Source organism: Sipha flava, unplaced genomic scaffold (assembly GCF_003268045.1).
Source record: "Sipha flava isolate LNK unplaced genomic scaffold, YSA_version1 207_pilon_pilon, whole genome shotgun sequence".
Lineage (NCBI taxonomy): Eukaryota > Metazoa > Arthropoda > Insecta > Hemiptera > Aphididae > Sipha > Sipha flava.
In genome coordinates, this window is record NW_020272813.1 from 74,857 (window position 1) to 88,505 (window position 13,649).

A 13,649-nucleotide genomic window follows, 5' to 3' on the forward strand; every position below is an offset into this window, starting at 1 on the left:
ATAATGTTGAAGTAGCCTTCCATACTTGAAATGGACCAGTAATAAAAGTTGGTCGTGTCGGCTTCGTCTTCCAATCAAATCATACATTGTACTGTATCATACATCCGTTTCGTGTTACCGATGGACGTGAACCGATAACAATTCTCGTATCGCGCAGACGCATTCATAGACGCGCGATCGTAGGAGACCAAAGCTTTTATCCAGGGCACGTAGCAAGGGGGTAGGGTGCCTACGACGCGAAAATGAAAAATTTGCATTTCACGACAGCGATCAAAGTTTTATAATTTATTCACGAAAACTTGGAAGCCCTTTGTATAAAAGGCCGGAGCGCGCAATCGTTGAAAACAACGAAATCCGAAAACCGTAGAATACGTTTGAACGGAAAGCGCATAAGGGCGGAACGGTTCGGTCGGTACGGCACCGCGCCGAAATCGTCGTCACGTGAGACGGACGTCACGCACCACGTCCACGTCGCGCGACCGCCGTCGAAGCCACGGCCGCCGCCGCGTGGTCGTAGCGCCCGGGAGGGTCGGTGGTGCGCGTGTAGGCGGAGTCATGGCGGGTGAGCGCGTATGCACGCCGCACGCACGCCGCGTATAAATATGGGCTCCAGCGTTTCGTTGGCGTTCACTTAATATTATTCGGTCGACCGCGCGGTGCACTCGTTGTCCAGTAGTCAGCAGCTGCATTCGAGTCGTTCACAGCAGAACACCGGGTTCAACACACACGGCAACCGCACGGCTCGAGAACCCCAGTGAAGAGCGCACGGGCAAGAAGAGCACGCGCGGCAGAACGCGAACACCACTGGGCGCACACGTAGCACCACGTTCGGGACTTCTGCGGCAGACCACCGAACCCCGGGGCAACAACTCGCTCGAAACCCACCACCAGACCCGCGCGACCGGTTCACACGGCAAGGCGCGGCGCATCTAGACCGCCAGCAACTCGGTTGCCGACGACCAATCCGCCCTTGAAGCACCGACGCACGACGACGCGATGCTGAACCGTCAAATGCAGTTCGCCGTAGCCTTGGCGCTGTTCTGCGCGCACGCCGCCACGGCCTACCCGACACCGGTGAGATCACGCGTTTTCCGTCCACTCCGGACGTTTAATTTACGTGTTGGCGCAGCGGCCGCGCGCGCGGCACCGTTGGCTCACGCACATAGTGGCGGATCTAGAGGTTTTTTCATGGCGGTTGCTGTTTCCCTATTAATGGTCCTTGGACGTATGACCGCGGGGTGGAAACAAACCGATGGTTTGCGGTTTCGATGTTCCGGGAAATCAGTTGTGTTTTTCGCGTGTACGTTTTACGTTTGGGGAAAATTGTTTGTTTCGATATTAATCTCATTGTCGCATGGCGCCCGGATGATTGCTTCGACTTTTTAGCACCCCTCATACCCTAAATCCGCCACTGTCTTGGACGTTTTGTTTACTATTTCGTTCTATAGTATTATTGCGGTGACGACGTCACACGAGTTTTGCGTATAAAGGATTTATCGCGAACTATAGACCGTACGAACGCTATGCCGTGTACGCGTATAGGCAATGGTTATTAGCAGTGTCGCGACTTATTTAGTTATCTTTTATTTTATACAGATAAATAGTTTCATGTTATCCAAAAAAGTGTCTAGATAAATTCAACTGTATGCGAAAGAAAAAGTACACATTTTTATTGTCAGTTTATTCTATTGACAAGTAGAAAACAAGCTTGAAATTTGAATTCTTGAATAATCCGGCAATAAAAATTACATAATAATATTGGATATTATTAACGTTTTCGTTCGAAACCCGGGGTCAAAAGCTCAAAAATAGAGTAAATGTTATTACGATGTTATTTTGGTAAGTGGTGAGCTGGTAAATTAATGGAAAAGTGATAATAATTATTTATTAGTAAGAATGACTGGTGGGTTACTCAGTGGGACCTTATTTATTTTATTAATAAACTTATTTAATTGCGTCTTATATTATTATTTTAACGTAAAATAAAGTGTTCTTTTATTGTATATATAGTATAAATGATATAACTCGTATCTTAATAAATCACAATTGTAAGTCTACTAAAAAAAATTTAAATGTATACTGTTATGAAAGTTCATAACAATAACAATTTACTGTGACATGTTACACGTGTGATATATTCTTTCTTAATATTTGTACTTAATTTTTAAAATGTTGGTTAATTTATACTTATTGAGTATTGATTTATAATAATGTCGAATTCAAACATTAATTTAAACATATAGTATATGTTTGAATAATATTGAAGTACTATATAGTAAACTAGGATCTATGGTTTTTTCTTCAAAAAATGAGATTTTCTTGACTATTATTAGACTTCATGTTTATATATATAAAAGAGTATTTATATAATCCCAACACTGGTTATTAGTTATAATAGTTTTAAGTTACACATTGTTTATATATATATATATATATATATACATATACATTGTTTTTTTCACTCCTATATTCGCACGATGACGTTCAAATCATCCCCCTTAAGTAGGTTTATTCCGATTTTCTAATAACGCCTCCTAAATTTTCAATCGATTTTATTTTTAAATAGTCCTATCTGAATCCATTTGGAAACATTATTTCCAACAAATTTGTGCATTGATTTATTTCAATTATTTTATCTTTCATAAAATATACAAATTTTTAAGCATTTATAATTTTTAATCTAAAGATTTTTGACCTATAAATTATTATTATTTCAATACGAGAATAATTTTTCTTTATATAATCCATGTGAATGTGTTCTTTAAAAATGAGACTGAAATGAAATTTCAATAAAGTTAGTAATGAAAGTTTTATCATCGTAAAGTTTAATACTTTTTACAAATATTATGCAATAAGCATTAAAAAAGTTCAAAGTGCAAAAACTATTAATTCATGTTTTGTTTAATTTTCTTAATTATTCAAGTCTTTATTAAAACGAATAAATCTGGTCATACATAGGAATTGGTATAATTTAAAATAATCATATGTTATAGAAGCTGTTTCATGTTTATTTCTATCGTTTTCGATTTCTTTACGACGATGAAATAAGAATCCTTTGATAACGAAATATCTTCTCCAGTAAGAATTGTGTACCTGTGTATTGTACCAAAACTTAAATATTGCGGTGCGATGAAAACCTTTAAAAGTATAATTTTTTTTAATGAATTAAAATACGAAATCAAGAAATTAATAAAATGTTTGCAGGAAGGAAAAAAAGGGAACTATAGTGTACGTATTTAAATTAATTGTAATTATATCGTAATTAATCTTATTTAAATTAAAGACGATTTTCAGCTGATGTATTATGTTTTTTTCGTTAGAAAGTCCAAGGTGACATGATCTATGGTATAGATAATATTAAGCAACGTTTGTAATAGTGAATGGAAATCGCATACGGTTACGCGTTATTCGATTTTCTAAAAGATATTTTTCTTTCTGATAAGCTTCTATAGTATAGAGTATCAGTTTATATATAGTCCTATGATCGATTTTATAATACTTCTACATCCATACGATTACAAAAGAGTGTTGAAAAAATCCGTGAAAACGAAGATAAAATAATTGCAGATCGTAATGAGAGTTAAGTAAAGTAGGAGGTCTTGTTGATAGTATATCGAAGGAGGTTAAAGTTAGTACACATGTATAAACTTTCAGTCTCTAATACTTATTCAACATCTTACAAAGAAAAAATATTGGCTGTTAAGTTTGTTTATTTGTACAGGTAGTTCCGAATGATAAAGCTATAATATTTGACGTGAAACTTAAAGTCGAACCGGAAGTAGAAAATTATTTCGCGTGCAACACAACTACTCTTAAAGTTTGGTGGTCGAGTTTTGTAATATAATAACCTTTTATGGAGAAAGTTAGAACAATTTAGTATTGTGAATTTGTACGTAGAAAAGATTTTGCACAAAATGTAATCTCAATGATTATCTTTTCAATTTCAAGTCGATATTAAGTTTTTCAAAACATAAAAATATTAGTTCTTATCAATTTTATAGTAAAAATAATTAATTATTGCGTTCTTCAAACTTTAATACTTTTATAAAAATAAAATTAAGATAAATTTATAAATTTGTCTAATTTTTAAAATCAGGCAAAAAAAAAAATTAAATATAGGCACATATATTTTTAAGTATTAAAACATAAAATTATATATTTCAAAAATATTTAGTAAAAAAATGTATAAGGGATGTAAATTATATTTTTTTTTTTTTAAACTTTGTGTTACAGTTTTTTCAGTTTACTTTGATACTTTGCTATTAAAAAATAAATGAGAAAATTAATGGAAACCAATTTTTAATTATTTTCTATTGAAAAAGTTATAACATGAAACTTCTGCTATTATGTATTAACAAACAAATAAATTTAATCCATCACATTTCTATCATAGTAAAATCAATACATTTTTTAGATTTGTTCAAAATCTAAAATACATGGTTTGTAAAAAAAATAAAATTACTATTTCTATTTACAAATTGAAAATATCAATAAAACATATTAAATTAAATAAGATACCAGTAACTCGTATATTTTTTTTAAACCGTTTATTTGTTATAAATTATGTAAACTATTAGAGAGGTTTATTTTTATTTCCATTTTGTTTGTACCCAATCAATGAAAATGCTTTTAAATTGGAATTTTGAATTAAAAGTGTATAAAAAATCGGTTTCTTTATCAATAAATAATATAAATACTATTTATTTGTTTAATTTATGTTACTCTATTGACTATTTTGAACCATTGTAACGATTATTACATCATTATTACCATTTATTGCAAGAATATTAAAATCGAAGAAGTTTAGTTATTATTTATAAAGTATATAGTGTACACTATAAGACAACAAATACACAGAATTAAAATTATAACTATTGTTAACGAATCTTTAAAATTCTATGAAGAAAAAATTAGAAATAATTTTATGTGCTAAATTTAATATAAATTAAATTTATCTATTGAAATCATTGATATTATGATCGATAAATAGATTTAAGCATGTTTCGAGTAAAATTGATAATTGTGTATAAATGTTACGAATTAATAGAAAAAATAAAAAATCCATTATAATACCTATGTAAAATAATTAATATGTTTCAAAATAGGATTTCCTGATCGCTTGTAGGATTCTTTTACACATTAAATTATTAAATGCATGCAGTATGCCTAAATAAGTTATTTGCGACTTTCAAACGACATTTTTCGTTATTACCTAAGTTTCTTACATAGAACATATAAAAATATATATATATATATATATATGTGTATATATATAATCCATATTTATGTCATGAATATGATATATATCATACTAATGATACAAATATGGATTTATATTAAAAGGTTACATAATTTATCATTATTTCAAAATGTCAAAGACCTTAAATTTTACACTTTTGGAAAAGCCAACGCGTTATGATTTTTAACATATTCCATCTAACAATGATAGATAAATTGATATGTTGTGTCATTTGATATCTGAACAGTTTTATGATTTTTGGGCTGAGGAAAGTTTTCAATTCTACAGTTAACACGAAAAATAAATTTTATACTAAGATAAAGTAAATAAATATTTTGGTTAAATTTCAATGAAGATTAAATGCATTCTGTTTCCGTATGAAGATTTATTTTTATTTTTACCATAAGGCTATATAATTTTCTTACTTAGCTTATTTAGCTACTTTACTTAGCTTTTTAGATAAATTAGGGATTCATTTTTTCCCGAATGTAAGGTTATCGATTGGTAGGCAATCTTTTAAATAATATAGAGATATATCCTTCAATTTTTGGTTTTTATTGGATAGTGATACAGGGACCACTGAATATTAGTTGATGAAATGAAATCGGTTTCATTTACGGTTTCATTGTCCATTATATTTGAGCAATACAATTTATGAAGTAATTTGTTTGTATGTGTGTGTATTAAAGCTCTGCAAGGTTCGTTTTTTTAAAGACCGTACCGGACTGATAAATTTTAACTAAGACCAAGATCAGACCAGATCGATGAAATAAATGATGAATAACTCGACCGGACCGTATCATTTTGAATGTGCTAGAAAAGAAAGGGAATGGATCGATATTTAAAAATATGACCGAATGCCGTAAAATGTTTAAAATAAAATATAAGTCATGTTATTATAAAAATAATCCATAATGTATATTGTATACATTTGGAAATAATACAAATATCAGATAAGAAAAATTCACAAATCGAATTGCTTCTTGATGAGCAGTTCTATCCCATTTTTTTAAAATGCTGGTTGGATTTATCCAAAACTTTCCGGGAGCCCTCCCGCGGTGGTGAACCGTGCTATCACTTTTGAACAGGGCTACTACCTTGGACCGCTGGTCGGATTCTTCCGATAATTTCGTTGCTCCATGAGCACTCCCGCTTCGATAACACCCCAGGTGACCAGAAGAACTTAGTCCCGCCTAGTATACTTCTTATACGGTGAATTCAATAAGCACAGATATAAGAACATAATAATTTATAAAATACAATTAAATTATTAGATAATATTAAATACAATTTATTAAAGTTCAATTTTTCGTTATTTATTATTAATAAATAATGTAAAATTGTATTTTTTTTTTTTTTTATAATTCTCGTGGACTGTCAGCCCCATGTACTGTCTGTCTGGTGGTTGTCGGCCCATTGTAAAATGTCAATGTGTGTGTGTGTGTATGTGTGAATATATTATATAGATGGCTAAATTTCATAATAATCAATTTTTTACAAAATTATTTCAGATAAATTAAAATTCCGATTATAATATTATTTAACACGCAAAGGAAAATAAACATAACTATACCTAATATATATTTGAATTACCAGTAACTTCTATAGAAATTTTATAAATTATAGTTTTAAATTTTGAATAAAAGAAATCATATTTTTAGTTTTTATTTTAGTTCTTCAATTTTGATAGGAATAATAAAAAAAGAGAAAAATATTTTAGGGTCATCAGAATAGTATATGTCAATATTTGTGAAGTTAGTGCAATTGTATTTTATTTTCATGATTAGATATCATCTATTGTTACTAACAGACATATATTTTTTATTCAAATATCTGAGTTTATACATGATTTCTATTTTTATATTTTAATATGGGATTTAAATAATCAATATTTAAAAGTAAAAATATCATCAAATCATTTAACAAATATATATTTCATTTTCAAAAGTAATATTTAGGACGTTGAAATTATTATTTTGAAAAGAATCATTTATTTTTTAACATTATTAATTAAAAAAAAACTTTTAACAGTAGCATATTTTTATTTTTGTCCTGATTTCTACAATTTTTTTAATCTGCAACAACTTTGAATGGTTCTGCTTTTATAACAGTTAACTGGATTGAAAATACTGGACTAAAGATTATCACAGTATACTTTCGCAATGTTTGACTATTTTGGAAAGTCCTTGACAATTATTTTTATACCTATTGACTAATTAGTAATGAGATATGTAAGATATAGGTATGTTATTACTGATATTTACTTAAGAAAATTTAAATTAATTTATTTATATTAAGATTATGTGTCTAATATTTTTTTAAATATGTCATTGGTGTAAAAAACTTAAACTAATTCTATATATTTTCTAAAAAATCAGTTACATTTAAATAAATAGTTATCACAAGTCATTCTAAACACGTATAAAGAGTATATAAAGTATATTTCTTTAAATACTATGTTTGATAATTTTGTATGAATCAAGGAAGTTGAAACACGAAGTAATTAGATACAATTTATTAATGTGTATTTACTCTTAAATGTTTTATATGTCATTCAAAAATAATATATCTAATGTGCTTACAGAGAAAAAACGATTATTGAGTGTTTTGTTGTTACATAAAAATCAAAAGGTATTATCTATAAAATAACACATTTTATTAGACATTCTGTAAGCTTCTGTCAGTAAGAAAAAATAAAAATATAATCTGATTATGAACATAAAATTAGTTTTAAAATTACTTAAAAGGAAGTGTGATTTGAAGAGGTGAATCATGTTCCGTAAGCCTTAAGAACACTATAAAATGTATCGAACTTATTGGCAAGAGATTAAAAGTCGAGTGCAAACATAAAAAAGTTAAGGTTGAAAATTTTGGACGAATTTCAAATCTCAAATAAGACTTACTAGTTTGTTTAAGTCCTAAACGAATTATATGTAACATTATTTCCATAGTTTTCTTTTCAGCTTATGATTATTGAATTAAATTATTGGATTACAAAATATAGAATACAAAATATGTTTTTATAATTTATAATAAATATATATATATATATATATATATATATAATATATATAAAAAAAACGAAAGAATTTAAGTACCTAATGTCTATACTCTCAGAAAGAAATGAAATCGAAATAGAAATAGGGGCAAGAATTCAATCAGAAAATAAATGCCTCTATTTGCGAAATTACTGGGATCAAGATCACTGTCAAAAAATTTAAAAATACAATTATACATCACATTAATACGACCCGTAATTACTTATGGAGCTGAGACATGGCCATTAAGGAAAAGTGATGAAAGAAAACTCTTAGTTCTGGAAAGAAAGATACTACGAAAGATTTTTGAACCAGTAAAAGACATGCTAAGCGGTGAATGGAGAATAAGGAAAAATGATGAACTAGAAACACTCTTCCGTAAACCCAGTATACTCGAAACAATAAAGAACAAAAGATTGACATGGGTTGGGCATGCTTGGCGTAGCCAAAACCCACTCATACGCATAGTATTAGAAGAAAATCCTACTGGAAAGAGACCACTGGGAAGACCACGTCTGAGATGGGAAGACGTAGTTAGAAATGATGTAAAAGCGTTTAGAGGAGAGATAGACTGGAGAAGACAGACAGTGAATAGAGAGAATTGGAAGCAAGGTTGTATGGCGGGATGGTCTTAGTGGCCGAATTTACCGAAGAAGAAGAAGAAAATAATATATAATATATATATAAATATATCAAAACAAGGGAATAAACATTAAGAGATTAATATTGTCATTTACTGAACAAGTGGGGTTTTTCAAATTCCATTTGAAACGAGGGGAAAAAAAGGAAAGAGATTAATTCAATTTGTTTGTTACAACGAAAAAAAGTCTTTAGTTCAATTATATAAACGTTTCAATAAAACACAAATTTTAACAAAATATTAAATATTTCTTAAATTTTTAACGATACATATACCTTTTTACATATCACTAAAAGTTGTCATTTGTCATATACATTATTACATTATTTCCATTTTATTTTTTAATAACCTATTGATTAATTTTTGTTTAATAGTTATATTATAGGTGTTTAATAATAGTATAGTATTGGAACAGTAATATGGTCAACTCATGCTTAAAATTGTTTTTAATTCCAAAAAGTACTAATTAAATATAGAACAAAATTTTTTTTATTATTGACACATATATAAAAAAAAAACTAATTAAAATTATTAATTTAAAATTAAAATTAACATATTTTTAATCGATTTATACATGTATGTTTCAATATTGTTTTCCTTTTTCAATTTCCGTTTTATATGCTTTCTTTCATAAAAAGTATTAATATTGACTTCATTTGCACCATTTTATATTTGTTTATAACAATTTATTCTGCAACTAGTTAAAATATAAGACCATATTAAATATTTATATAAATTTAGCATCAAGTTTGGTAAATCGTGTCCCATTTTATTAATTTTAGGTAAACTTAGTCTCACGTAAAAAAAAAAAAAAGGTAAATTGAGTCTCTCATATAAAAATTAAATGGATAAATTGAGTTCCTTGTATAAAAATTAAAGTGGTAATTTGAAATATGGTGAAATGCTATTTTTTTTTATTTAAAACACTTTTAATTATATCAACACAACTATATACTACGTACATTAAACTTACATTTATCAGTTATCACATATTACATTCAGCGTTGTTGTAGATAGTTAGGTACTTATAAAAATGTCGCGTAATAATACGAAGCGAAATACAATAATATTTAATGATGTAACGATAAGATACGTTTACCTATTGTACTCGTTGAATTTATAACTATATCAACGATTATATTTATAATTTAAATACATTTAAATAATTTAAATACATTTAAATAAATTTAATAAATTAAATATTTTAGACGGGACTTAATTTGTCGCTTTAATTGTTATACGAGGAACTCAGTTTACCTCTTTAAATTTTATACGTGAGACTCAGTTTACCAATTTCAATATTATTATTGGGACTCAGTTTACCTATTTCGAAAAAAGATAAATTCGTTTGGGACTCAATTTACCTACGCTCCTTACCATCGTCTGTAAGTAACCGAATGCATTTAATTTCGAAAAAAGACTTCAGATTAATGTCCTTTTATCATAATTTAATCAATGACGTTTTCCAAGACATTAAAATATTTTCGAAATGACTTATTCGTTTTCACTTATTAAATTCTGAGTGAAGCAACAAATATATATATTATTCTTATAATATGATTTGAAAATGTTGTATTAAGTATTCTCTGAAAATAAATTACTATACAATATAATAACTACATTTAATTATTAACGAAACATAAAAAAAACTTGACGAATCAAACAATTTGAAATTCAGGTTTAATAGCTTAAGTATTCTACTACATAAAAATATTTAATTGGTTTTAATGTATCCATAAAAATCCAAATTATTATTTTTATATTTTTGTTAAAATTACATACTTTAAAACAATAATAACATAAAATGTAAGGAGAAAAAATTCAAGATTAAAAATTAATTATTTTTATAACCTTAAAAACTATAATGGTTTTCAAAAATATTTGTTCAATTAAAGAATATTTTGAATTGCTTTGGTTGTTTATTGGAATTAAAAAAAAAAATTAATATAAAAATATACGTTTGTTCTGCGTTTTCATTATTTCATGAGTGTTATCAATAATAAAATCCTAAACTGTATTTTAGAGAATCTGTACAGATGTATCCCACTTAGCCGTCATTCAAGAAATTGTTAATTATTTCGAGTGAAGCCAAGAATTTATTGAATAGTTGAAAACGTACAACATTTCTATATTTATAAAACATATAATAAAAGTCATAATAATGATGTTTAGTCTCAGTTCATTTTTTGTACTCGTATAAAACAATAAATATCTTCACTAGGAATTTCTAAGGTTTGAAAAATATTATAATATTAAGAGTATTTAAACAAATATCGATATGACTAAACACTTATAAGTAATTTGTCACATATAATTGTATTGAAATCGAACCTCTATTGGCGTACCCATGACGATTATGTTCTACTAATAACCTCATATGTCGACCGGCGTGATGAATAGGCAATAGCAACAACACGCGCGCGTGCTAGCAGCTTTTGGTGCAACAATTTGTAAAAACATTACTTTGTCTCATTCCGTACGGTTTTTATTGCCGGCGATTAGCATCAATCGAACAGTAAACAGAAGGGGTTACAATTGAGGGGAATCGATGTTTGCTAAATTTACGTGTGGTCTGTACACACGACATGATGAACAAATTATCTGTTGGGAAAAAACATGATATTATGTTGAAAAAAAAACCCAAAAGAACAACTAAACATTTTATTAATAGTTAATACCACGTTTCACGAGCCACCGGTAATATCATTATTGTACCCGTACATGCGTGACGATAGCTACTGTGTTCCGCATCTCAGCGGTAAATGCGAGCTTCCGATGATAATTGCTCAACTAAAACACACAAACGCGTGTCAGTGTTATACCCTGCGATGAGTAAATTTATCAACTACTTGTAATATCTACCATTTTTACCTCCACCCAGTCTCACCTGCGACCACAAATCGATGTACTATTAACTATTGCGTACAGCGTAAATACCATTAAGTTATTGTGAGACGTATACAACACCTGAATGTCAGCATATTATTCATGCATATTGATGGCCATATTGAATTAAGACATTCATTTAACCCTTAGGCGCAACTAGAGCTTACATTCTGGAAGGGGCTATAAGTACTAAGATAACATAAATCCACAAGAACTATGCATCCTTACCTCCATTTACTAATTTACATGTAGACAAAATTTATCATTACTCAGTACTCAGGTTAAGTACATATTTGAGCAAGACGAGCCCTCATAATTTCCCCACAAACAAAATCCGCTGTAATTCAAATTACTGTGTTTAATAATACATGTACTTATACACAAAGTCAACTCTATAGCTAAAATTTTATTTTTAGACAAATGTTCTGTGGTAAAGTAGAGCACACTTCTAAAATATCTTCATTATCTAAAAAGTTTATAACATCCTTCTCGATATTGAAAACAGTTAAATTTGTAAAACGGTCTTATAGTATATTGGTTCGTAACCAATTTTTGATACAAGAAAATTATATTTTACAAGTGGGTGAGTTTATAAATACTTATTGTTATTTAAAATATCTTATAAATATTTGAATAAACATGCTTTACGATCACTTTACTAATATAATTTATATTATAATCCAGTTTGATCGTTTTAATGCAGTTTCTTGTTAGAGCTATTTTTGATTTGAGGCCATGAATATCTATTATTAAAAGATTCTAAAAAATGGAATACTAAAGAAAAAATATTATTGCAAAATGTAACATTGTCAAACTTAATAATTATGTCGTGTATTGAGATTATAATAAACATGGATGATTAGATTTTATTTCATTCTCAAACACATAATTCTGAAATTAATTATATTTAAACTGAAAGATTTATAGAAATATTAAGTGGGACTAATTTCTCCAGCTCTCACCTAAATACTATGATTTTATTTACTATTACCAAAATCCTATTCTACGTTATCGTGATTATGAATCCAAAATCGTTTTTATAAAAATGATCTCACAAGTTTAACATTTTTGTAGAATATGTATATTTAATTAATATATTAGTTCTTGAGTATGTTTATTAAACTAATTTATAACGTACATTTTAATTTATCCTTTATAAGGGTGATTTTTACATATATGTAATTTAAACTTTAATTTAGTTGGTTTTATGTGATTGTGAAATATACATAATATTATTCTACAAATATATTGAATGCAATATATGAACACGATTTTTATTCGCAAATTAAATTGAAAATAATATTTATTTTAAATTTGATTTTATTTACTTTTATTTTTTTTATAAAAAGTTAAAAAATTAAAAAAATTAAAATTTGTTCAATAAAATTAAGTATTTAAAACGATGTTCTAATAAGCCAGTGCTCTATTAAATATTCTTAAACACTCTTAGTACTTAACCATACTAAATATTCTATTGTGTGTCTTAATTTATAAATAATATAAAATTTACACATTTAAAACTTTTTGTTTTGCGTTTAACTTTATATTAGCTTTAACTTTTAATCTTATAATGATATATTTACCGGATTACATTTTTCATGGACTTAATGGTATAAATTACAAAGTAGTTGATGTTCTACTGTTTAAAATATTATGTAAGTATAATTATTTATTTTGGTGATCTGATGATAAAACTATAGTATATTACTAAGAATAAAAATCGTAATCCTGAACTAAAGTTAAATTTTACGGCGTTTCTGTTAATTTTACACATTTGTATTGAATAAACGATTTGAAACCTGACAGGTGATTTATTATTTCTGATACATTATAAGCAATACATTTC

At 28.2% G+C, this 13,649-nt stretch overlaps 1 protein-coding gene across 2 annotated transcripts in view; it reads left to right on the forward strand.

Annotated features, from left to right (window-relative positions):
• Positions 1-616: 616 nt before the first annotated feature.
• The window catches only part of LOC112682604 (orcokinin peptides-like), a 66,440-nt gene continuing 53,407 nt past the window's right edge, over positions 617-13,649 (forward strand). For both annotated transcript variants that reach the window (XM_025553246.1, XM_025553244.1), the window contains exon 1: positions 617-1,074. In XM_025553246.1, the coding sequence (XP_025409031.1) occupies positions 997-1,074 (78 nt within the window). In that variant the 5' untranslated portion in view covers positions 617-996. The remainder of the gene's footprint in view (positions 1,075-13,649) is intronic.